The sequence below is a fragment of the Paralichthys olivaceus genome, chromosome 21, assembly GCF_024713975.1.
Source record: "Paralichthys olivaceus isolate ysfri-2021 chromosome 21, ASM2471397v2, whole genome shotgun sequence".
NCBI classification, from domain to species: Eukaryota; Metazoa; Chordata; class Actinopteri; order Pleuronectiformes; family Paralichthyidae; genus Paralichthys; species Paralichthys olivaceus.
The window spans coordinates 6,789,111-6,816,808 of NC_091113.1; the positions used below are offsets into that span (position 1 = coordinate 6,789,111).

The window sequence follows — 27,698 nt, forward strand, 5'->3', positions numbered from 1 at the left end:
ACGCAGAGCACTCCTAAGGTTACCCCCCAGGACAAAAGCTTTACCATCCCACTGACTGGCAGATGGGACAACCAGCTGACATCTCGGCCCGGCTCTGTTTCATGTTCCCTGGGTGTCTTAAACGGGCGGGCACCCCGTGTGATGGGCACAGGACGGCCAAGAAAGAAGATCCTTTGACAGGGGTGGGAGGGTGCGCTCCTTGGGGCTACCATTGAGCAAAAGAGGAGCGAGGACAGACAGACAGACGTGGCTCATGTGCTTTACTGCGTTTGTACAGTATAATTGTTTATCTTGCAGGGTGGGAGGCTCGGGAAACGTCTACATTACATGCAGATCAATAAAGAGGTAATGACTGCATTTAGTCTCAAGGCTAGAGGCAACATTTATAGTTGTAGGATCATGAGCAGTTGTACTTTTTTTGAGATTCAGATCAAGAAATGTGTCTTGCGCTAAAAGAAGCCATTGTTGTGGTTAGGTTGCTACACAGACCTTTGGATGCTGTCCCATCTGGGGGAATGAATAATATCTACTAATAAAACTATCAGAAGCTTTAAAATGTTCTACATTACTCGAAACCACAAATCTTGTGTCCTTAAACTTTTACCTACAATTTAACAAAGTGAATTATGTTAGACTTTCATAATAAGTGCAGACTGTTTTTTTCCCAAGGACCTATTACATTGAACATCTAATTATTTTATTACAATATATAAATAATTACTCTTGAGTCTGTATTACAAATACTTCAGAATGAGAAAAATACAGACATATTACTGACCTTACTCATGCTGCCATAGCACAAAATGTAGTTTTTTGTAGGATGAGGTAATTATTTGATGTATATGTATTTTAGGGGACTAAATAAACATACTCAAAAAAATTTAATATAAAGCTTTACAGACTGTGCACTACATTTATTGGTAATGTATGAAATAAAAGATATATTTACTGTGAAAAAAAGTATTAAAGCTGTGAAAATGGGTAAATGTACAGGGCAAAAAAAAGTTTTCTTTGTTGTGAACACAGTTAAATTATTACTTATTATTACAAACATATTCTGATTTATTAAGTATTGTTATTTTCTCATTAAAGTAAGGCAGATGCCTAAAAATACATTTTACTCAACTTTTAGACTGTACAGTAATGAATCATGACATTTACATTAAAATGACACCAGCAGTCACCTGGGTAGTAAAATACTATCATTGATTATTTTGTGCCTTAAACTGTCTATTTATTACTGTTAAATCTGACACACAATTTAAACTGCACTGTGAATGCTATTTAAATTATTAGGGGCAATATGAGGCAAATATTCCTAATCTGAAAAAAGTTTATTTTGGCTGAAAAGTCATGGATGAATTAATCATTACCTTCTGTCTGGTTTAAAAGTTGTCATTAAAATGCTTAATTATTTCACTCTCATAAAATATGCTCTCTCTAATAAATGTTTTTTGTCACTACAATGCCCATTAATAAAAATAAATAGCAGATGTTTTAATTTAATAAATACTGTTGTTGATAATAAATGTGTGGAAAAAGTATGACTACTGACGTCATGAAACATCACAGGTGGATGAAAAAGCACATCTTTATTTTTGAACTAACAAAACTGTCATTTTACATGAGCACATCAGCAAAAGGGAAAATACTGAGAAGCAGTAATAATACTAGTTTCCCCTTAACAATTTTCTTCCTTAAAACTCTGTATGAATCTGCATCAAAAAAAATTGCCCATTTATGTCTGCCAGCTTGACAGAAGACTCACTGTGAAGATACGATGCTAATGGTAGTTTGACTCAGTTGTCATTACTCAAGTGCTTTGTAGTAGCGCGCCTCTTGCCTCTTTTTAAATACAAAAGGTTGTCACTTTGCTACATTGTAAATGAGATCACATCCAAGCGAGCTAACTGGTCAAATAAAAGCTACGGGATTTTTTTTTCATTTCTTGAACTGGTAAACAAGGGAAAAAACACATTTCATGCATCTGTTGTGAAAATAGTCGTCCTATGTCTTACTCGCATATACAGACGCGTATCTGCATTCCCTCTGATAAACGTCTCCTCTGGTTTTTTTCTTTTTCTTTACGGGTTTTAACTGTCATCAATCCTCTTGTCATCCGGTGCGTCATTCTCATCACTGAATTAATATTTCTGATATACGTCCTCGGGTGACAAGGTGGCACAATTCTCTCTCACTGCCACTCCTTTACTTTATTTCACCATTTCATTTTTTTTTGTTCTCCCTTTCCATTTTTAATATTTCAGCGCCTCAGATGTAGCGGCTCTTTAAAGCGCCCATGGGGGCTCTGAGTCCTCGCTTTTGTCTCCCATTTCCTTCTGAAACAGTTTTTCTTTAACCCTGTGCGGCTCTTCACAGTTGTTGTCTTAGCTCTCTCCTCTCTGTCGCTCTTTCTGCTGCTTTCTTTTCCTCCATCTCCCCCCCTCCCTCTCTCAGCTTTCTCTGTGTCAGCCAGAGGTCAATGCTACACTTTTTTCTTCTGCATGCAAGAAGGAAGGGGGTGTCTTTTTAGTTATTGTAACCTAAAAATAGAAAAAAAAATCTGATTTAAGGTTGGGACAAAGGTGTCTTCTTAGACATGGTGGCACACCACTATCTAGCAACTGGGGGATGTTTCATATCTCCAGATAAGGATTAGATTATATCAATAAATGGTTTGGATGAGGTCTGATCGAGAATATGGACCAATTTACCAACTGTGTCTTAACGACTTCATTCAAGGTTATTACTAAGGGACACCGTAGATTATTTAAAGTTGAAATTAACAATGTTTTTGTGTCACATTTACCTTGATGTGGATCATTATGATCTCTTATTGCCAAACGTTGATCAAGTTATGATGCCACTTTCTCTGTACTTCAGTTAATACTATGTTTTAATCTTGGATATTTTCACTGCATCCAAGTAAGATGAAGCTGTGATTTAAATATGCACAGACTTATGTATTTAAGTATAACACCTGCATTTTAAACATTTGAAAATTTGTAAGAAACTGTCATTTGAATCAATTTGACAATGTTTAGGTTTCATTTAAAAATGTACATTTCTCTATGAAATCTTCTCTCATGTTTGAACTCCCTATAATCGGATCATTATTGCCTAGAGACTCATTATGTTGAGAGCCTTGTTGAAGCTAATAAATGACTAAAGGTCTAATTATTAGATTTTCACGTAATTTCATCAATGCTAGCTAACGTATTGTGCAGAGCTAATTGAGGGGCACAGGAAGACTTGTAGTATCTGTAATGTGGACGAAACTGAAGCATTGTTATTCACTGCAGACATTTTTGACAGACATGTAGCTTTGGCCTATAATTAAATTTGACAGAAAATCGTAACTCACTACTATCCGGGTAGCTCCACTTAACTTAAGCTAATATTTGGATGTTCGCGAAAAAAACCTGTCGCTACACACGGAGACTTGCCCATGCTCACTCACAGGGAAACGGGCGCGCACACACAAACACATACTCAAGTCTGTTGGTTCAGCTCTTCCATTGAGAGTCCGTATGCTAGCTGGCCATTGTGCGCGCAAGGCCTTTTGTCTGTGCAGCCTGAAACCGGTGATTGCACCTTAGCTACCGCAGTTCAAGCGTAAACAGTGTTTTCATGCCCTTCGATATTCACTGTTGCCAATGGACCCCTAAATCCCTGGAACAGCTGAGTCCTAGGGTGTCAAAGATAATGGCGATTTATTGCAGTGCGTGGCTTTCTCATTGCCCCTCCCGCACCCCTTTCCAATCGTCCCTCCACCCCTCCTCCTCCCTCAAACAGATTAAAATTAAGCCGTAAACATGTGAGGATGGAATTAACACATTTAGCGAGTCTCCTCTTCCCACATCCCATTTTCGCTCCAGAGCGGCTGATCCCCGCTGCCGAACGTGGGTGCAATTTTAATGACTCGCAACGTTTTTGAAGTCCACATGAAAAAAGTGCCGCTCGCCGTTTGTGGCGGCGCTAGATATGGCTGGGCCATGGCCAACCATGATTGGGGGGACACGTGCCGCCGACTCGGACTCCAGGCTCTTCGATAGGATCGGTGTCATTTTCCTCTCCACGATAAGACGCCTTGCTGACAAGGTCCGATTAGGAGAGAAAAAATCATTATTGCTACGCCTTTCATCCACCGGGGGTTTACCGATAAACAGCTCACCCACGGCTAGATTTTCTGAGAGCAAGATGTTAGGCATTGAAGCATATATATTTAGGAAATGTGGTTTCAGGCAGAATTTGGGGACATTTTTTAATAATTATTTTCTTTTAAAATAGCTATAGGGAAAAAAAACCATACTATTCCTTTAAAGCGTATTTTTAAAAAGGCCTTCTTTCTCCACAGCTAAAAACTCAAGCTGTGAAATATTTAAGTCCGAGATCTCGGCTCCATTAATCAAACAATTATCAAATAACTTTATATTCTTTTTGAACACAATACAACATGCCGATTGTATCAGCCTACAAAAAAGTGATTTATTATGCTATACCTCAAGGAAATCCACTTTAGCAAACTGTCCTTTTAAAGAGAGAAATGAAAAGAGATCCTTAAAATATTCAAACTACATTGTAGAACAGAAAGAATAAACTAAAAATAGAGAAGCGAGAAAGGATTCAGCCGCGGTATAATAAGAAAAGATTTACATTGCACATATACTGTATATATTTCTAAACATTGTTCATATGTGACTGAAATAAATGGTTAAAAAACACAAAATATCAAACTGGTGTATTACCAGTGATACAAAACATAAAACTAATCATTTAAAAGAAAATATAAATGAGCAACACAGACTATATTTACTTTTGTTGTTTTCAAAAAATGTTTTAATATATATATTTTTTTTTCTCTTGATTATTTTATTTTACTAACATAATTATAATATTATTATAATGTGACAATACTTATTTAGATAATCCATCAAGTGCTAATTATAGTGTCTGCTAAAAATAACACTTGGGTTCCATAAATGTGAGTGATTATGTAATTTAAGTGTTAGCGTACGGGTTTGAGGAGCCAGCACCACTTTGGTGGTCCAGCACCAAAAGAATCATCGAGTCTGATCTTTAGAGGTAACAGGGAGAAATAAAGCGAGTGGGAGAGAAACAGAGAAAGATGGAGGGGGAGAGATAGAGAGTCGGGACAAACGTGTGCTGTGTTACTGGGCCACTCCAGCGCCCATGGACTCTCAGCAAGACTCAAAGCCACACTCGGCTTCAAAAGGGAGCCGTGAAGATTTATTTTTTTTATGTTTACAAAAACATATTTATTTATTTCTCGTCATTTATCTATTTATTTCTTGCTGTCCCAGAATCCCTTGCTCTGCCACTGGAATCATGTTCGATGACGCTGGCGTGCTCGCCCTCCCTCTTTTTTACCCCCCTTCTCTTTTAATACCACTGCAGTTGAAAATCAAACTGCTCTAAAACAAACTGATGTACTCTTTAATATAGTCATCACATCATCACAGGGTCCTTACGTGTCTGCCTTGGTGACAACTGCAGGGCTGCTTAGCTTAGCCCAGCGACGGCTGCCACTTTGTTGGTCGAGAGGGAGACCGTGAGAGTGGGACGTGAGTGAAAAGAGAAGAGACAGAAAGAAAAGTCCCCTGGATCATGGTTGAGTCAGCAGCACCTTTGATTGACAAGGTCTAATCAGCTTATCTCCATCCTAATAAAGTTGGTAGCCTGCGGTGTTGCTCTCTACCTGGCATGGTGTGAACTTTGGGCTCGGCTGGGGCCCCCGAGGGCCCGGCTCAGACCCTCTCTGCTTATCTAAACGGGACTGAAATCAATCCCTAATGAGCTGTTTTCATTTTGCAGGATTGATTTCAGGCCCCTAAACACCAAGAACACTTGCCTAAGAAGTCTTCTCAGCTTCTTGCTGGCCACCTTTAAAATGCAGAGCAGCAATGCTTTTGTCTCTCTGTCTTTGTTTCAGCGGCTCATTTTGCTACCCTTGCTAAAATATTTGTGTCGGCTGAACAAATATAAACGGGATAACTCACTCCACATTCCCACTTCATTTAGTGAGTTGAAATATGTAGAAATATTGCCAATGAGATGCATTTGTAGAAACTGGTGATTGTCATAGTTCTATTTTTTTTTTTTAAAGTTCTAAAAAAAAAAAAATCTATCTATCAAAAATGAATTTATCAAAACTGCAGCAGTTTCCAGCAGATATAAGAAATATTGAGTTAGAATTTAAGTTAAAGGTTCACAATGACAATTGCGTCCTAAAACAACTGCACATTTACAGAACCATCTGCAAACAGCTGCTCTATGCTGACACAACAAAGCAAATGTAATATAAAGCTGATCAGTCATCAGATTTATGCTGGTAAACAACAAAAAAAAATTAATTACCATAACTCGAAGATTTAGCACGAGTTTGATGGAACAATTTTTAGCCGTGTTCTGTGTGAACTCAACTCAACTCTCTCTCCTTCCATGAATAATAATCAAAAAGGTGGAACAGCCAATCATCGCGACTCAGATGTCTTATCTGTCATGCAATCTATTTCTAAACAAGCAATCATAAATCATTCAAAATCTTTTCAACTGCGGAGGGAAGGACTAAAATCTGGCATGTCTTTGATTTAACATCAGTCAAGTCTCCACATTTGGGCATTTCAAATGCCCCTGACTCAAATGTCTGTAAATTGGCTAACTGCATGCCCTCCCTTTTTATTTAGGGCCCTCTTTAACTGGGCTAGCCCCCATGTCTGCTTGTTGCTATGTCTGGGGCTTTTAAGTCAGTGCTCCTCACTAATGAAGTTCTATACTTTATTTATGAGACAAACAGAGGACCCTGGTTCTTGAGGAGTGCATGTGGTAAATAGCTCTGCATGTCCAGAGTCTCATCAATGCCCCTCTGAGGGCTTTCACAGCTTTTGTTTTCACTCAAATTAAATGGAAACATTGAGAGTGGTAGAAAAAGAAATGCTAAATCTGAAATAAAATGGTTCGATGTGAAGATTAATCTTTTCTTGGAGCTAAAAACTCATTTTTTTCCCCTTAAGTAGGACCTAGAAGCATCCTGGCTTTTTTGTTCCTGAGATGTATTGTCTGCGCTGCAGAGAAAAGGAGCAAAGCTGAGTTTCTACGCCATTTCTTTGTGCAGGATCTATCTCTTTGAAATAAAAATGTCTTTTAGTTCCACTTCCATTGGTCAATTACAGTTCTTAAGGGCTGCTGTGTCATTTTGGATAGAAGATGCAACTTTGAATTACTGCAAAAATAATGACGCTAAACTGCTCTTCGTGAAAAAGTGCAGCTTAGATGTCTGAGGAGAGTTGAGGAAAGTATTACCAGTTTTACTATAGAGGGTTTGATTGGAGAAACACTTAACACCCTAATTATTCTTGTTTAACGGCTATGGATGCCACACCTCTGTGTTTGAAAACTCAAAGCAGATTCCTCGAACTGCCAGTGCCATTTTCATAAATGTGCATGAATAAAGCGTGGTGCACTTCTTAGACTTTTGTTTTATTATTTTTGCATTTGTTGGTGTGAAAGAGAAGCAACTACAATAAATGCAGCCTTTGTTGGACGATGAAAGTAAACAATTTAGCTTCTGCAAACACACAAATCCCAGCCCTTGGCGCACTACATCTGAATATTACCACAGGACTACAGCAGGACTATGATCTAAACGGTGCAGGATTTACCAAAGATGTCTGAGAAGTGTTGTGACGAGCCGCCATGGAACCACAGGAGTAAATATATAGTTTGAAATGAGTGAACAACACTAAATTAAAGACCAAACTGAATTTGGGATTGGATGGCAAACCCCATCAAACTTTGTAAACCCAGTGGATAAATATGGCTACCTAATGTTTGTGCCCAGTGTGTTTGTTAAATTTGAGTTTTGCATATATAGTAATTAGTCTGGTGGAGGAGCGCATATGCCTGGCTTATCTGTGCTCTTTGTGCAGACGAATTCTCGGTTTTAACCCGGAGACATTGCTATTTCAGGTTGTGCATCTGAGCGGAGGGTGGGTATCGACAGCAGAGTAAAGGAAGGGGTCATGGATTAAAGACGCAAGGGCGAAGCTTCCCCACCAAACCACAAACACACCCCACAGCTGGTGTGGACCAAGCCAAGTGTGTGGGACCAGGGCAGGATAAACGAGTATTGTTCTTAGCTCGCCGCACACACAGTGGATGACACAGCAACCAGTGACACAAGGTCAAGGGGCATGCGGTCGACTATGGAAGGAGAAACTGCCGGGCCCAGGAGGTACTGAACACTGCTAAGCCATGGCCCACTTCTTAAACACCATGCGTGCTGAGAGGAAAAACATCAAAATGAGCCAGCTCTAGTGGAAGATTCGACTGGATAGAATTAAAAATGTGTCGGCTGTCGCAGAATTTGACACAGTCGAGAAACTCGGATACCGGCAAGGATCATCTGAGACATTTGAACCAACATTTTTAAGCAGAGAATGCAGATTGTATTTATGAATTTGTGAATGCAAGTTACAGAGAACATCAAAAGCTGGTGGTCTGCGTGCGAACCTTCCTTGACTTGAATTATTAAATCTGTCGATGTCGCACATGCCAGCCACCCCGCGATTATAGTGTAAATTGACAAACTTTTTCAAAACTACAACGGAAGCCACAGAAAGCTGGTTGATACTTCAAGAATGAGCTTTGATACATCTCTGAGGAATACACTGTGCCTCGATAATGTGGTGACTGTCAGCGAGGAAGACAGGAAGGGAAGAAAATATGCTAACTGGTTAAATCTATTTAAGATCCCAATGAGCTTTTTTCCTATTTTGAGATTTAAAAAAATAAACATCCTTGATAATGAAGAAAATTGAGTTTGTGTGTGTTTTTGGATGGTTTATTTAGAAAGTGATATTATGTTTTTTTCTTCCTCCTGCACCCCTGAATTAAGAACTTCAGGAGGAACGCTGACGTTTATTTTCATAGACTCTGTTTATCTTAAAAAAAAACACCACCCACCCATAACACATGCATACACAACACACACAGACACACACAGCTATAGCAATGCATGAATTTTCTTCGGGAGCAGAGCAAGTAGAAGCGGAGCCCGATCTGTCGCCTGTACACCTCTCTTTCTCTCTCTCTCTCCCTGGCTTGTCTTTTGATGTTCTCCCGAAAATGTCATCAGGCGTCAAGGAAAGAGGTTGGTTTTTTTTTTTAACCCCCCCCCCCCCCAAATACATATCCACCTACCTCGCATATGAGCAAGACAATTTGCTGTCTTTCACTCATCCTCCCCACTATCTTGAACCCCCGCCCAACACCACCCCACTCCTTCCCGACCCAATCCGAAACAGAATACGCACCAGTTTCTACTGCTATCTGGTAGCCGGCCTCCAGTCTCCGTGATGACCTTTCCATCTTCTCTGTGTTGTCCAACAGATGCGCTCTCTGCAACAAATAAGAGAAAAAAATAAATAAAGCCAGAGAAACAAACAAGGAAAAAAAAATTGATTGAGAGGGCTGGGAACCATTTCAAAGAAACACATCAACACTGTCACCTAAACAGACAGACCACATCCACAGCAACAACATAATGCAGCCAGGTTGGCAATAACCTTCATGGATGACAATGTGTTATATGCTGATGGAATACCAAGGATATGCATGTTGAGGCTGACAATATCAGATGTGTTGCTGCCTTATCTTGGACATGAAAACAAGAACAACTTTGAGGTTTGTTGCCTCCTTGTATTGTTTCACAACAGAGCCTTCTGCTGCGCGTGGTGAAAAGTTAAGGCAGGAGGGTGCAAATCAAGATGAAATCACATTTAATTTGCAGCTTTCGCAGCGAGAGAAAATCCTGTTCAGGTGAAAGCTTTCACCTGGAGAAGGAAGTTAAGACAAAATCAACCGTAACCCAGAGACAGTAATGCAACATATAAAGTTAAATAAATAACTAAAACTCAGTCAGAGCGCATTCCTCCGTCAAGGCCCAACAGTCCCATTAAATTCATTTAAGCTGCGCTAAAATTCATAAATATCAGTCTTCTAAATTAGTTTTTTTTTTTTTTAAATCAAGATCCACGAATAATTCCCTGGGAAAATTGTAAAATATATATTTATAACTATCTTGCAATGTTAAAGAAAGTGAAAATAATTGATCTGGATCCACACCAAAATTTAATGGGTTCTTCCCTGACCCTTCTACCAAGTTTCGTGGGAAATTGGTTCAGGTTTTTTAGGTGCAATCTTGCTTACAACCAAACAACAACCAACGGACAGGGGTGAAAACAGAACCCAGTTGGTGGAGGTGATAATTTTTGAATAACAAAATTATATGGCCTCGGTTTGGTTGCAATCTGGCGCCGTGCTGCATGTATTTCCACATTCTCTCACCCCGCTTCTCTTTATGCTAGTTGTCCTGTCAATAAACGTGAAAATGCCTGAAAAATAGTAGCTTCATAAAGTAATAATAGTAATAATAATGACATATAAGCCTTTTTAAACCAATTAGTGTCTTAAAGTTTATAAAAAAAACATTGAATTCCTTGTGCTTCTTGTTTATCCACATTAGTGGACAAAAACAGTCATTCATGATGTACGAGTTACCACATCCCCCCTTGGTTTACTCACAGCGATCAACAATTGACAAGCCTGCCCGCTGAAAGCACCGAGTTCAGAGAGCAGAGGTGTTCAAGAAAAGATGTGTTTCATAAAATATTAAATAAGCAACTTGATCATTTTTTCAAAGTGGATGTTTGTGAGTATCAAGGTGTTAGCTCGGGCTCTAATATCAGGTGTATACATATCAATTGATAGCAGTTCTTTAGATACCAAGAGAGGAAGAAAAAAAAAAGAAGAGTGTTTTGGTTCTTTCTCTACAGCGAAACAATTCATGTCTAACAAGCAAGGCGAGAACAGATCTGATCTGTTGACTGCTGGCCTTGGGTTCTATCTCGGGGCTCTCAAATATAGAAATCTTCCATGATTGGTTTATTTCATTGTGTTTGCGAATCCAATTACTGCACCGTATATTACAAAAACACACAGACAGTATATCTGGAAAATAATTTAATATTCTATTATCTTCGTAAACACTGAACATGTCAGGTCAGTGTTCTCGCACCTAAATAAAAATTAATAAAGAGCCTTATTTTATTAGATAATGCCACATTTATACAAAGGCTTAAATTCACACTAATGCATGTTGATCTATACCTGACAATTTATGCTTTATTATCCAGATTTCAGTGGAATACGTATTGTTGACTATACAAAGAGTTCTCAGGGATATTCTGAATCTTCTTTACACATGTTGTCAGTGATTTGGTTACTTGACAATGTTTTCCTGTTTGGTTTAAACATAATCCTTTCCACTGTCACCATCAGGGGACCCGGAGTTTCATCTCAACTAACAGCTACAGTTATAGTCAATTTGTCTCTGAGTGCTGGCAACTGTTTCACTGAGGAAACCAGCAGGGAATACTGACTTAAATTTTTTTTCAACGTTATATTTTTCATGACACTGCACAAAAGAGGCTAGCCAACTATAACTGATCTCACATGCTTTGGTAAGATTGCATTAAACTGTATGAATATGTTAAAAAGATTATCTTTGTTTTAGATATTTACGTTAGACTTTTTTCAAATGTCAATTACCTGTGACCTGCAACTGACGACTCTCAAATGTCAATGAGCTTAATCCAGTTATTCTGACCTGATATGTTTTTAACATAATTTCACAGATCTAATAAACTCAGCCTCTTATTACAGGATTCTTGTGCACTGTATAACAAGTGAGGTAATCATTAAGGGCCTGTTTGATCTTCTTTGATATTTCAAGTAGTGCCTGGATATGCAACTTTACATTAAAGTCCTTTCATTACCTCCACCAAGGAAATTATATTTTCACCCCTGTCCATCTTTGGACCAGGGGGTCCAGGAATTTTTATCACTTTCTTTAGCATTGTGGGATAGGGTGTTTTTTTTACATTTTCCATGATTTACCACCGATTTAGTTCACAGACCTTCATGAAAAAAATCTGGCACATCTGGGGGACTGATATGAACTTGGCAGCGGTATAGAAGTTTTACTAAGTTAATTCAAATTTCAGCCATACATTAGATTTTTTGGGTGTTTCAAGAGGGTTAAATATTGATTAAAATATTAAATACGTGGTTGGTTAAAATTAACTTTCACCAAAGGACTCCATTATATCTGTTGCTAATCTATGCAACATACAAGAATAGATTCAAACAAACCTATACAGCCACATATTGTCCAAAGTAGTGACTTTATGTGTAAGCCCCAAATATAACCCAGCTGTCATTAAATCCACACTGCCTTCAGAGGAGAGGATCACAAACGCTATGAACATGCAAGACTTAAATGTTTACTCAAATGTTGTTGGTTTTGATGGCCGTTCTAATACGTTATGTTAAGAAGCCGATCAGATGTAACACATGTGACACTCAAAAAAACAACCCGATGAATGGCAACCGCCTCTTTGACAAGGGTTTATGCCCATCAAATGAGCGAGGGGGACAGGGGGAGAAGTGAAATCTCCAGTTTTTGTCGGGCTGTCAAAACATGTAGCAGCTAATCACTCAGAGGAAATGAAAAATGTGGAGGAAAAAAAAAAAAGAAGAAGTCAATGACACGCTTTTCAAAGTTTGACAATAAGAGGGATGGGAAAAGAGCAGGGAGGAGAAAACTCCCTCTGAACTCTTTCCTTTCCCTCGCTTCCTCTTTCTTCGCGTCGCTGACAGATGTCATTTAAAATTGCAGAGATACTTTTTAATAGTTAAAGGGAGGGCAGGGGAATGATGGAGGCATATGGGTGGTAAAATGGGGCTGCTCGTGAGAGAAAAAAAGATGAGGAGATGGCGAGTGGGGTATAGGATGCTAGGTGTGGTGCTGGGGTGTAGAAGAGGGTGTTCGGGGAGGGGTTACACGGGCGTGGATGTGGAGATGGTGGCAGCGTGCACGTGGGAGAAAAATGGATACCAAGCTTGGTCTATAATGAGCCCCTATGGATCAGCTGGGATGGGGGGGGGACGTATTGACATGCAACGCTTAAGCTAATACACCTAGACCATGGCTGCAGTGCCTGTGTGTGCCTGGGAGCATGAGGCAGCCAGGGATACTGACAGAGTAGCGCACTCCCCGGGTTCTTCAAAGAGCTCAAGTGATTAGTATGTTATCATTACCATTCGAAACGTGATTTTCCTATTCCCTCTCGGCAAAGGTGACACGTCTTGGGGAGACGGCCGGCAGACTCACTGCGATGGAAAGCCACTTCAAAGCTTTCTCCTCCTGAATTTCTCTCTCTCTCTCACTCTCACTCTCTCTCGTTCTGTCTTCTTTTAGGGCCGGGGGGAGGGGAGGGTGTGTGGGAGGGTGTGTATGAGGCGTTCGGGGGTGGTGGCAGTGGTGGTGTATATGTGTGTGTGTGTATGTGTGTGTGTGTGTGTGTGTGTGTGTGTGTGTGTGTGATCATTAGAATAATGCGCCCCGAGTTTGACGGTGACAGAACCTGAAGGAAAGGGTGAGAGTTCAGCCGCTAAGAATCCAGTAATGGCACACTGTGATGGCCCTAATAATGAAACAATCCAGCCAGGAACACAGGATGACACAGTGCAAAATAATGAAAAGGAACATGTACAATTAAAACTAAACATCCCACCATGCGTAGTCACAGTCGAGGCTGATATAGAGATTATGCCTTCAAACTTAATCTTAAGTGAGGAGCCTTAACTCTCCAGGAAAAAGCAATTTTGCCCCGATATACGAATGTCACACAACAACCAAATAAAAAGGTGGATATGTAGAAATGTTCAGCAAAGATTTTTTTCTGCAGTTAGCAAGCAAAATGCAAGACATCTGTGTCAGCGTTTTTCATTTGAGGGGAATTCAAAGTGGTTGGCAGCCCCGACTGTGCTACAATGTCCCATATCAAGGGTTGACCGCTGTGGTTCTGATATACGTCACTACTGGGATACCTGCAGAATAAGAAACACCGACACAAGCTCAAATACAGGCTTTCAATTAAGACCTGCTATTTATGGATTTTAAAAAAAATGGGAGGATGCCATTCAAACCATATCTGATTGTTTCATGGAGCCTTTTAGCAAAAGATTTAAACACAATATATAATAAATATTATGCATCTGCGAATGCACGAGTGGTTCCCCCCCACCATCACCACCACTTCTGCCTATGCATGTCTGCCTTTTCATCTGACACCTACATTTTGAACAAAGATCTTCTTAGGAACCACGAAAATGGTGTTTTTTTGTTGTGCTTTTTTGCGTCAAGAAACACTCCTCAGTTGTAAGTTATTAACAGGGAGCCCCAGAACAATGCAGCTGTAGCTCAAAAGAAATCTCTCCCCTCTTCTTTCGCTCTCCTGCCTTTTTTCAATATCAAACACAGGCGGTTACTATCACCACTTTCCAAAGTTCAGATGATTTCCTTATTATTTCAATAAGGGTGGGGGAGAGTCAAAGTGAATAATGATGACAGCTGTGATTCAGACTGACTGTGTGATCTTCTGTGCCGTTTGTTTGGGACTTGTAAGACGAGGAATTACAAGTGTCAAACAGCTGTGAATATGGGTGCTAAATATTTAAACATGTTTTTCAGCAGAAGATAAAAAAAAGTATAGTTTTTTTTAAAGCAAGGCTTAAGTGTGTATAAGCTGTGCCAGCCTTTGATTCAAATGCAGGAAGAGCAGAAGGGTAAAAGACTGCAGTGGAGGAGTGCAATGGCGAAGAGGGCGCAAAAAAATTCAACAAAAAAAATCAAGCCCGATTACAGAGATCGGACCACTCGTAAAAAGGGGGAGACAGGTGAGGTAACTCATGATGTCTCCTGACCCTCAGGCTAAGAGGAGATTCCCCCTAAAAAAGAGAGGAAGAAAAGGGGGAAACAACGGTGCAGCTAAATAAAAGAAAAAAGCGTGATAACATGGCACCTGGGCCAGTTGGTGTTTTGAATTATGGATAGGTGTGAATGGGGAGGTTCTGATAACAATTGAATCACTCAGCTTCAGCAGATGCTCCTTTGAACATAGTGTCACTCAAAGGCACATTTAACAACAAGTTCAGCCAAGGACAAGAATATAATGTGATGTGATAGAAACTGAAAAAAATCTTCCTCAATAGAGGAGGAAAATATTTGTCTAAAATATGATTTGCATGAGTAATTATCAAACATACCAATATAAAAACTAATGAGTGTTCAATAATGTAAAAGTAAAATGCATTACAAAGCAAATCAGTGTTAGAATTCACTTTGCAGTTAAAGATGCATGAAGTTTAATAAAAGGGATGGTATGCTAAACAGTGTAACAACAAATGTTTAAAACCAAAAAGTCAACACACATATTTAAAGATTACATGTGTTTTAAAGTTCACTTTAGATACTTTACTTAATGTTCCAACCTTTTGTTTTTCTGCATCATCAACCTTTTCCTGACTTCATGATGAGTATTAGAAACCTGTATGAATCAGTCTAAAAGGAAATACGATAAACGTGCAAATTGCGATGGCAGCCCAATAATACAATTCCTACAATGAGCTATTTCAAATGATCAAAGTGAAGAATACAAAACCAACTGTTGCTAATGGAGCTATAGACGCAGGGAATATTTATAAAAACTTACAATACTTGCAGAGCAAAACAGTCATAATTGCCAATTGGCTTGAGGTTCAATAGTGACGATTAACTTAGCGTTATGGTATTTCGAGTTTGGTTAGCTCATATGCTAACTGTGTCGCTCATTAAGCTGGCTGTGTACAGAGGCAAACAGTGTCACTATATTGCATGTGTGTTACATTGCACACGAACAACACAATATGTCAAGTATGGCAATTGTGATGATGTTAACGCAACGCTAAGAAAGAACCCTACAGTCCATAGTCTCTGTGACTATTTGCAGTCCACCCTAAAAACAATATTTTTCTTAACACATTCAGCCTCATTGAAGGGGCAGACAATCGTATAGCAGCCATTCCATCTTAAAACAAAGATGTTGAACTTCATTGGGCCCAATAACTGAAGCTGCTCTAAGCATTGCTTCGTTCCACAATATTCGTCTTCAAACAGACGTATCAGAAATAATATCTTATCTTCACTTTCTGATATTTGAGGTAAGGGAACCTGGAGAAACTGGTCTTCAGTGAATTCATTATCTCTGGCTTGGCCTTTAAGCTGTTCAATCAGACATGTAAAATAGTGTACAAATGAGCTGATTTTCATTTTCTACGGGGAGAGAGAAGGGCAAATGGAAATTTCAGTGGGAAAGCATAATTTAAATTGTTAGAGCAGAGAAGCACTTACCTCTTCACGTAACTTTATCAACTGCATCACGAGAGCAAAAGCGAGAAGAGAGAAGGATTGGAGAGAGTGAAGAAGAGATTTTTAAAAAAGCAGGAACGTGGCAGGAAGAAGATCAGTTATGTGGCTGGGTACAAAATTAACCTTGACGATTTATCTGTTTGCATATTTAGCAGTTGGAAAATCGCAAGACAAACACATTAAACGGAGCTAAACACGCCGCTTGCGCTAACTTTTTTTGAACAAACAAAGATCAAGTCCTGGCACTGTCACATTAAACACGGAGGGGGAATGGATCGCTCCACTCGCAATATCAACTAAGATTATCAAGGAAGTCACATCACAGAAGTTGATAGAGCACGAGAAGAGAAAGAAAAAGAGTCACATAAAGTCTGCGCAGCTACAGTGTGTTTAAAAGATTTTGTATTTGCTGAATTTTCTGGAAGAAAGATGGAAAGAAGAACGTGCCCAGTGGAGGAGAGGTGAAGAAATGCTGAGCCACTCCATTTGTGCCAGTGTTTATCAGCGTCGCTGTCAATATTTCACTATGCATCTCCGTGAAGGTGTTTGGTGTTCAGGTTGTGTATGGGGAGTCATGTGAGGCTACCTTACATACAGTTCATTTTACAGCCACAGATCATGAAAAATTAATCTTAGCACAGCTATACATTTTTGATTAAACAGAATAGCATATTTAAAGTGAAGTAAATAAAAAATGTTATTCCTATTCCCAGTCCTAGAAAATTGTGAATCTCTAATAATGAATTACACATTTGAGGGAGGGCAATAATTTGATTTGCTATTAATTATGAGTGATTACAATTAAAAAGGTTGTTTCTATTGGCCTGTTATCAACTGGGGGCTGTGGAGGAGGGAATAGCACGTTGGGGCTTATTGAGGGAATTCAACACATTTGCCTGAAAAGGGGGAAGAAGAACTTTCTCAATATTCAAGCCTTTTAAAGGTGATTTTTGTTTTTAAATGCATATTTCTTGGCTAACATTAAAGGGTAGCAGATCCAAAGGGAGGCTCAGGACTACTTTTACTTTTGCCTGTTTATTTTGAATTTTTTGAGTCTGGAATAATTAGATGAGTGGTCTGGGACCTTGAATTACAAACTTGATTTCTCACTTTAAGGTTTAAAAAAACTGCTGGGAGAGCGTCCAAAAAAATAAACTTTAGGTTAAAATAATTAAAAGCTCCCTCTACATGATATAACCGGAATAAATGTAGAATTTACATTTAAGATTTACATTTAAGATTTGTATCTATTTAATACTGAAATCCTAAACAACAAAATAAAAAGAACAATACTGTACTGCATTATGTCATCTATTTATATTACACCACTAGTAAACGCACTCAAAGAAACTAAAGTCTACGCTGTATAAAAAAAAACACAAACAAAAATCTACAATCTAGCATTTGTCAAAGCATTTCTCCTTATAATTTTAGAAGCAGCTCAAAAATAGATCCTGTATCATTTGTGTTTTTTCTCTTCCCAATTATAAAATATATCTACGGCAGTTCAGTGTTGTATTGCAAATAAAAAAATTAAATATGCCAATATCTGTAACGTGGGAAGTAAACAAGTATATCTGTTGTTTTTTTCGAGAGCTCTTACCCTTGAAAATGTCGGCAGTAACAAGACGCACTTTAGAGTGGAATCTGTCTTTTCTAACTTAAGTAACAACTCCCCACTAGGAATGCATTATTGAACAGGCCAAAGTTTAAAACTACACTGTGAATGTGGTTATTTAGGGCTTGAACAAACCCAGCAGATCCTGCGATCCCTCACCCCGGCTCTGCCATCAGTCAATGGATACCAAACAAAACTTGTTCTAGCTCATCTGTGCCGCCTGAGTGACTGCAAGTCCTCGAAGAGGATTTGTTAAAACTATATGAGGGGCATGTTGAGCCGTTTCTCGTTTCTTCCTGTTTAGCTTTATTTTTCTTTGGCACCCATTCTTTAGTGCGATGCTCGTGTTGTTCAAGAGACACAGAGCAGCAAATACCGAATATTGTAAATCTCATAATTACTCCTGCATGAGCGCCTTTCCCTGTGTTTTTGTGATGCCAGCCAGTATTCAAAATTGCACTGCTGCAATTTTTCTGTTATGATAATCAGCATTTTTTATTTTTTTTTTCAAACAAAAGATTTTTTTTATCCAATACGGAATTCGATACAAGTGGTAATCTGCTTTCTTTGTAGCCTCTAAAATCTGGTCCATGCCGGCTCAAACCAGCACAATCTCTTGTGGCCAAACCTTCTGCTGCGACTGAAATCGAAACTATTCCGTATAGCGTTCGTGTGTGAAAAATGTGTGTGCATTTGCTGCTTTGTGTGTGGCGTGGTCTGTGTGTGTGTGTGCCATCGAAGTGTTTGTGTGTGTACTGCATGCAGAGGAAACAGAAAGGAAAAAAATGTGCAATGGCAGCCTACCACATTATTAAAAAAACGAGTTGATAGTGCCAATTCAGTCTCTGTCCGCGCACAGATAACGAATAAATGCCGAACTCTATTAAATCGTCCTTTAGCCATTATCGCAGGGCCAACACGCCATTTTCAGAACTTATGACGGTTCCCTATTTACTTAGCTATAAATCCTTGCCATGTAACCAACAGATTTGTGACTGGTAATGATCTGCTCAGCCAGGGCTATATGAAATGATCCTGACCTCTTTCAGATCGTCAGGAATTAAATTGACCGATTTGCCCCGGCCCCCACCATCTTTTCCCCTCTCCTATCACCATCGTCTCGTTAGATAAAAAACCCTGAAGTTCCGAGTACTCCACTCACAGCAAGACCAAGACGAGTATTATCTCCACAAGTTTAAAAATGAAAATGAGGTAAATACGGCACCTGGGAGAAAAAGGGGAAATGTATATCATCTATTTACTTTGCTTTTGCCCCCAGCATGAACTCTGTGTGTGTGTGTAAAAGACATACAATTATAATTTTCAAGTTTCATACTTATTGCTGTGTTTTCACATGTAAATAATTTGCAGTACATGTGTTATGGTTGTAGTATTTTGGTATGTATGTCATATTTCAGCAAAACAAACAAGACAAACCCGAAATAAAATAAATGTTAGTATAAAAAATGTGTCACTCACTAGAGCTTGGATTTTTTTGTGTAAGCATGACCTAAATTCACAAAGAGAAATATGTTTTAATGTTATATATGATTTATTTATCTTTTGATGTAAAATAGCATTAGTAACTATATAATTTGGGATTTTATTAATATTGATTTAAGTTTCATAAATGACATTATCATGTTGATATAAACTGAAAATCAAGAATAAAGCTGTGGATATTTTTCTGAGCTGCAGATGTCACATTTAACTACCAGTGATGTTCTCTTGAGTGCAGGCATGGATTCAATCATTTGTAATACAATCATATTATAAAATATATAATAGATAAAAAAACATATAAAATAAATTCAATGATTATTGTAGCGTAATAATTAATTTTAAGGTACAACAATATAACAGTGAATTCCAAACTGTATAATAATGTATGAAAGTATTCATTGCACATATACATTATTGTTCAAATAATTTCCTTTAAAATAAAAATTACTTTTTGGATGATTTTTAATGAATAAGGAAATAAGATTTGACATGAAAATGAAAAGATTTGAAAATATGATACTTTATTCCCAGATTTTCCTTTGACAATATTTTGATAGAAGCCATCAGTGTCTCGAACGTGACATTTCTGACAGCAAATCTCCTTCCAACTTCTGCAGAAAATGTCAGAGTCACTTTTGTGTCTCGCTAATTTGCCAGGAATATGCATATCAATTACACATCTTGGCTTGAGATACATATGTTTCTAAGATGTGCAGTTCATGGGTCGTCATTGAAATGGTAATAGGGAAATGTTCAAAAAAAAAATAACAGACAACTTTATTTAGCTTTGCTTAGCTGGGAATCATCTAAATATACTCACATAAAGCACCGTGGGACTAAATGTGCAAATATGCATTGAGTATTTATCTTTGTCTTTTCTTTTCTGAGTGTGCACGTTTCCAAATGCAGAGTGTTTATTTGCATGTGAGAGTGTGTGATGTGAATGTGTGCCTTGAGACACAGTAACCCCTGCAAGTTGACAGCCGATTCTAGAGGCAATATATAATTAGTCAAAAGACGTTTGGTCATAGTTGAGAGTGGCTGCGTATGAATGGCAGCTGTGTAGGTGAGGAATTGTACATCTTAAAAGTTAAAGCGCTGTTTGCTGAATCCGTTGATGTGCCACTGTTTTGATGCAGCTCTACATATATTCAAAACATCTTCAGTTTAAAGGAACACGTGGCATATTTTGGCAAATTAAGATCACATTTCATGATTTTAATTTTCTTCTTCCTCGTTGCCACAGAAAACTCGTAAGTGATGAGAATGAATTTTTTTTCCCAGACATAGCTGACAATGAATGGAATCTGCTAATGTGGTCTTTATCTGTGTTTCTATTCCTCGAATTCAACAGGCTGAGCTGATATTCAAACAAAATGATGCTTACCATGTTTAAACAATAAATCAATTGTGAATGTTGACAGATAATAGATTTAAATGCCTCAGATGTCAAATACGATTAAGGATATTTAATCAAAGGCTACATTTTTTTAAATAAATAATATATAGAGGCTAAATTATAATTCGAAGCACCAAAATATTTCAGTGTTTTATTATGTCACTTGTGAAACTTATGAGAACCTGTGTCCTTATTCTTTTTGAGTATCTGCATTGTGCCGGTTTACCACCCTCGGCGTTTCATGAAAGACGAGAGAACATTTACATTCTGCGTGCATGCGTGTGTGCGCACATTTGTGGAGGACGGAGGATCTATTATAGGCCTACGTCCACACCCGGCTGGAAAACAGCTGTGGGGTAGTTGGAGTGGAGAGGTCGGGGTTTTTGGGATTAAATTTGTACGAGACTGAGCGTTTGTGTTTGGGTGTGTGTGTCTCTGTCACAATCTGGGCTGCCACACTGGTCCCATTCCCTGAGCCCTCTCACTGGCAGTCCAGCTTTGCATTAAACAGTGTTCCTTCCGCATGACTTGGTGACAATACTGTGGTCTCAGCCCTCGATGGCCCCTATGAGGGGCCCACCCCCTCACCCTGGGGGCCAGTCAGCCACCCACACTGGTGTCGGCTGGGGCCCCTGATTAGCACCTCACCTGGTTCTCGGAGGAGCCGGCGTCGTCCCCTAGGAGCTCGTTGCGCACCTCATCACTGTAGGCAATGCGTGACCTTTTCTGCAGAGGGAGGAGGACGAGGAAGGACAAAAAGAAGAAGAGAGAGGAGAAACAGAGGAGAGAAAAAAGAGAAAACAAGTGGGGGAAATATGGTTTAGTACCGTTGTTGATGCAAAAACACAACAGGCATTCCTTAAGCACGAGAGCCCCCTAATGGAACTTGGTGACAAACTGAGTCATACACATGCAGTGTGTGTGTGGGTGTGTGTGCTAGAGCGTCTCTATGTGAATGTATGTGTGTGTGTGTGTGTGTGTGTGTGTGTGTGTGTGTGTGTGTGTGTGTGTGTGTGTGTTTCCTTACAATACAAGCACTGACAACAAGCATGTCTAGGTTTGTGCCCATGCCTTCGTATCTTCTTCCGAGGTGATCTACTGTACCTGATGCACTTGTGCCACAGAAGTGGTGGCAAAAAGGCCCCCCACCCCCCGCCACCCTGCCCACTTAAACAAATACAAGTCGAGGGATGAAAAACCTCATCTCGTGTGCACAGGGAGGCTGTGGAACAGGGGGACAGGGGAGAGGGCCAGGGAGATGTATTATGAGGAAGTATCACTTGTCAGCGCTAAATCTTTTCTGGGGGCTGTCACTGCTGTCATCCCAGTGCAGTGGCAGGCTCTGTGATAACACCAATGCTGAGACTCAGACAGGGAATAATTCATCACCCATTGGCGGCCCATCGGATTTGGGGTTGCCTCTCCTCTCTCTCACACATGCACACACACACACACACACATATATATACACACAAACTCTCTCTCACTCTCTCGCTTTCTCTGTCTCCAGATAGGCTCGAATAAGAGGGAATGCCATGTCCAAAAAAAAAAAAAAAAAAAAAAACAACACCCAAAAAGACAAACACGCAGACACACACTTTTCATACACACTTCAGAGTGTGCCACCTCCGATTGTGGAAGAGTGGGCTGCCACTGTACCGCTTGTTTACAGGCGCCCGACCCATGGAAAAACAGCCTCTTGGCATGCCCTCTAAACTAAATACACACCAGCAGCAGACACAGAAAGTGTTTACTAAGCCTCCTTCGCTTTCTCTCCCTGCCTTGACAGGGTTTCTAGGTGGGCTGCAGGAGGTGGGCAAAAATCAAAGACAAACACCAGCATAGGAATGAAAATATCACATTTTCTCAACACAAAATTGTTTCTATTTTTTCATATTTACTTAGTCCTCAATTCTAAATAAATAAAACAAACACATGGAATCAGTGAAGGAACACCAATTACCTGGTAGGGGACTTTTTTCTCTTAAAATACAGTATCCTTTCCCCCTATCTTTCTATTATCAGTAAAAGTTTGAAGAAGCTATTGCATGAAGTGCTTTAATGCTTCCTTCCAAACCAAACTTGAAAAAGCCAATTCTAACCTCAAGAGCGATGATATCAAGTTCCTTGATTGAAACAACTCTGGAGCCAATCACAACTGAGCCGGTAGATTTTTTTTTTTTTTATTTGTCTCTCCTCATAATCTGGAGCACTGAGTGGAAAGTCATGGCTGATGTGATTTGGGTGTTATTATCGTGATGGTGAGGGCCACAGTTCTCTGGAGTAATTACTGCCTAGACGGAGGGCCTGATTGACCCAGACCACAAAACCCATTAGATAAAGAGTGCACCCAAACAATACTCAACCACGGGGACCTAAGCTAACCACAGAACGCCTACTGTGTGTAAAAGAGAAAATCCGCAGCACAGACCCAAATAAAACACAACATCGCCCCCCCACAACACACACATCACACATCACACAAAAGCACTGTGTCAAAATGTTCAAGATGTTTTTACAAGTGTTGTGTTAGTGTCATTCAACACTGGACTCAATTAGTTGAGTTTTGTGATTCTGATTTGATATTTTGAATCTCACATTTTAAACAATTCAGCTTCATCAACAGTCTCTAGTTTAAATAAATAACACAGACATAAATGTATGTAATATATAATTTCATCTTTTTCTGTGTTCTGACATCTTTAAATTAAGTGTCAGAAGTATATTATAAATAATTTAAAAAATAACCACATTAATTCATTCTATTGTTTTAATGTTTAAATTCTAATGTCAGCATTTCTTTAAAGCCCCATCCTCCGCACATGGGTAAATCAGTGGTCACTGTGCTGCTGACAGAACATTAAAAGGAATTTCATATTTGAGTAAAACCAGATAGACAATAAGCATCAGTCTGAAGACAACATGTACACAAGCACGAGGCGCACACACATTTTCTTTTCTTTTTTTGCCAAGAGAACACCCACATATTTCATTTAAGTCAAGTTGCATCTTAAAGAGCTGCAATGCAACTTAGGGGGGAAAACGACTTCAGCAGTAATTGAAACGAGGAAGCCTGGGAGAAGCACTGATTCGAATGTTAAGGCTTACGTCGCCTTCAAACCCTACGCAGGGTTTTTTTGGTTTTCTAAATAGCTGTTTGTTACAGATGAATGTATGAAGCGTATCTGCAATGAGAACAGAGTAGATAACAAAGAACGCATAAAGAACGGAAAATGTCACAGAAATGAAAGTGTTGCCGCTTCTTCCCCCGTACAGTATACACTCCAGTTTTTGGATTTCCCCTCTGGAAAACAACTGATTCCTGAATGATTACTGCCTTCCCACTTGATATAAAGCATAAACATCTGTGACTACCTTCAGTACTGGCTGCGTAATACAGTGACAGGTTTTGATTGTAAGTTAGGATGTTAAGGAAAATATGGTTCAGTGCCAACAGGATCATTCTTGAGGTCAGGAATGCAGATGTCAGATATTCTACAGACAAATTTTATATCAAGAAAGTGCCCTGAATCTGCTTCATTTCTTACAATATGTGGACACTGAGCTCCGCATCTTAACAGGAAACCAGCTAATCAGGCTTTGTAATATTAAAAAAAGAATGAGCGCTTTTAGAAGATACCTTATTTCTCAGAAGAGAAAAAAAGAGGGTTTTTTTAATCCCTTTTGAAAGGTCTGTCTTTTGTCACTTTTTTAATCTTGGGTGAGAATTTGCTTCTATTCCCGGAAGCACGCATGAGAAGTACAAAGGTACATCTTAACTTTATGCAAAGTGGCCTGCCTTTAAAACTCACGAGCATGCCGTCAAACGCGGCGATGGAGGTGCTGGTGTCCTGTCAAAAACACACGTTTTACCTCTGTTGACATGGACAGCAGACAGAAAAAACAATTCTTCTTTACCCATCAAAATGTAATTACATATGCATGCATAGCAATTCATATCAGATATGCTAATCAGTTTGGCACAATCCTCTGATCAGAAAATTATATTTATTTAATTATAGCAGATATATGGATATTTCCTTTTGTATGCAATTTCTCTCTGGAATGGCCATGTAAGGGTATATACTGTCTAAATTAACAGGATTCATTTTTTAAGTTCGTCCATATGTCCAGAATAAAAGAAAATACATCTTAGAGGCATCAACTTACAGAAAATGAGTTTAAAACACTTACATTTCCTATAATTTCGAAAATATGTCTTTTTTAATATAAAGGAAAAGTTCCCTGTTTGCAAAAGAAAATGTTAAAAATCTGATAAAATGGAATCCATATTGCTCTCCTCCTTTCTTTTTGCCTGGTGCAACGAGTGACACAAGGACAAAAGCAAATAATTGTGGCGCCTGGAAAGCCTAGAAATGTAAACAGTTCATTAGATGGAAAATAAAAGGCAGAAAAATACCCAGGGGCAGAGTGTAATGAGGGGCCCTGAAGTTCCTCTGCAGACACATTTTCCCTCCACTTTCCCAAGCTTTTCCCTCTCGCCCTGCATACTCGGCTGGTGGCATAGCATGGAGAGTAATTAACTATATTCAATTTACAACTCAACATTCCATTACAGGCTTTTTCACAGGTAGGAGAGCAACTGGGCACATCCAGAGTTGGACTTAATAACTCTTATGTCAAGCTCCATGTGCTTGCCTGAAACAACCTTTTTTTATTTTATTTCTGTTTAAAACTGTCCGCAGCCTCGTAAAAACTGAGAAATACCAAAGCCTACAGCTGTGAAATGACAATAAAGTAGGTTAATAAAATGTCTCAGAGTTCACAAGAATGTGAGCTAAACTCAAAGGTTATCTATATCACTTCCTTTCCTCCACCCGCTGCGATATTTTCCCAGGTGATGCGTGGACCAGTGCCAGCAGGTCCCACTCTGGATCCCCGAGTGGGGGCAGTGGTGGACTGATGCGGCATGGCGTTAAAGGGAAGCTGAGACCTTTAAGCAGGCACAAGTATCACAACAGCATCTTAAATAATGCATCCGCGCTTAGCAGGGGTCTAACGTGCACACGAGCGCACGCACGAAGCTGACACAAAGGAAAACACACAAACTGTTGTCTGGCTTCTTCTTCTCTTTAACACAAACAAATGAGAAGAGGTTGTTCAATTAAGTAAGTGCCCTTTTTTTTTAAATGCATTTGATATATTATCAGACAAAGGAAAGCAGCTACAATTGGGATTGTCACAGGAGGGTGTCATTTGTGCCTTTGTTTCACTCTGGTCTTTGGTGCATTTGAATCCTCCGCTTCTGTCTGTTGTGTGTGTGTTTGTGTGAGAGCACACGCGTGCACAAGGGTTACAGTATGTACGGTGGAGGCTTCTACGAGCCTTTGCATCCCGGGGAAGCCTCCTTTAGAGAACGTACGAGCGCGACATATGTGAACGGTAGCCTGGTGTGTGTTCATTCCCCTAATAAAAGTGCAGCCGTGGTAGAGAAGCTGGAGCCTCAGATAACAGCATGGGGCCTCTCATTAGCTCACAGGTTGGTGCTTTGGTGGCTTCTACGCAAACATCATTGTGTTCCGCTTCCATGGAAAAACCTGAAGCAGACTCGCTGAAGCGGTTGTCAAAAAGCACAAATAAAAAGGTAAATGATCAACCACGGTGAGGTAATAAATAAGTCCAAACAGGTATGAGGTGAGGAGACTTTTTTTAGGGTGACGGTGAATCAAAAAAACATGATCAGGGACCAGTGTGGAATAAAAAACTTCTTAATTCAATAGAACATTAAAAACCTAAATCCAACCTAACACTGAAGCTGTACATTTTTTAATATTAGACCTCAGGTAAACATGATTTTATCTCTGGGGGAAAAATACCTACGCTTGTTTTCTAGTAGAAGGGTAACACTACTGTGATAGGGGCCTTTCATGCTTGTAGCTCTGTGATAGCGGTGGTGTATTTCCCTGTCAAAGTCATTTCTATTGCTAAGTACAGCCAAGATCAGTCAATAAGCCTAACGACTGTACCCACATCGCGAGAGGCCAAGAGAGAAGAAGCAAGGGAGGGGGGGGGGGGGTTATAAGTGAACTCCAAACAAAAGAGCAAATTCGAAGAGGCCTTTGATTGAAGAAGCACCGTATACTTTTTGAAGGCCAAGGGATCATCTCTCACTGGTTATTTCTTTAAGGCATGAGGGCCCGATTAAACCCAATATTAAAATATGGAGGCGCTTCTAATGAAAAATCAAAGGCCCTGTATCCCCTTCCACACCCCCATCCTTCTCTCATTTTCTGTCAGGTTTTCTCCCCCTGGCCCACGGTTGTGCAGGAGGGGACAGGAAGAAAGACTGAAAAGGAAAGAAAGTATGAGAAAGAAAGAGAGAAGAGGGCAAGAGAGGGAAAGGGAGAAAATGGGGAAAGAGGGAGGGTTATAGAGATGAGGGACCTAGGTGCTGGTGGTGCAAAACAGACACAGACAGCATTGGTTGGAGGAGTAAATCAATAGAGCAGAGCCGTCGGGGAGGCGGGCAGCCAGGGCACGGAGAGAGTAGAGGAGAGGGGGAACCAGCACAGGGGCCCGGGCTCCGATCACAACGCTGGCTTCTGGCATACAGTGGGGAATAAAGTGGGCCTCCCCGGGTCAGCACCAGAGAAAAAGGTGAGATTAGAGGAAAGTGGAGGAGGGATTTTCACAGAGTGAAGATAGGAGGGGTGGGTGTTGGAGGATGACGAGGAGTGAGTGTGTGTGGAGGGGTGGTGGTGGTGGTGGGGGGGCGTTGCAGGATACCTGGCAAGCCAGGGACCAACCGGCCCATTAGCCTGTGGCTACCTACATATGGTTCACTGAACCCTCTGCTGAGAAGAGCTCCTCTCCTATCAGTCTTC

At 39.8% G+C, this 27,698-nt stretch overlaps 1 protein-coding gene across 4 annotated transcripts in view; it reads right to left on the reverse strand.

Annotated features, from left to right (window-relative positions):
* Positions 1-27,698, reverse strand: part of vti1a (vesicle transport through interaction with t-SNAREs 1A) — a 104,455-nt gene that overhangs the window by 62,396 nt on the left and 14,361 nt on the right. For 2 of the 4 annotated variants that reach the window (XM_020083231.2, XM_020083233.2), the window contains exons 4-6: positions 21,502-21,579; positions 16,316-16,336; positions 9,336-9,420 (exon numbers count right to left, since the gene is read on the reverse strand). In XM_020083231.2, the coding sequence (XP_019938790.1) occupies positions 9,336-9,420; positions 16,316-16,336; positions 21,502-21,579 (184 nt within the window). The remainder of the gene's footprint in view (positions 1-9,335; positions 9,421-16,315; positions 16,337-21,501; positions 21,580-27,698) is intronic. The other 2 variants (XM_020083232.2, XM_020083235.2) reach the window with 1 other exon arrangement.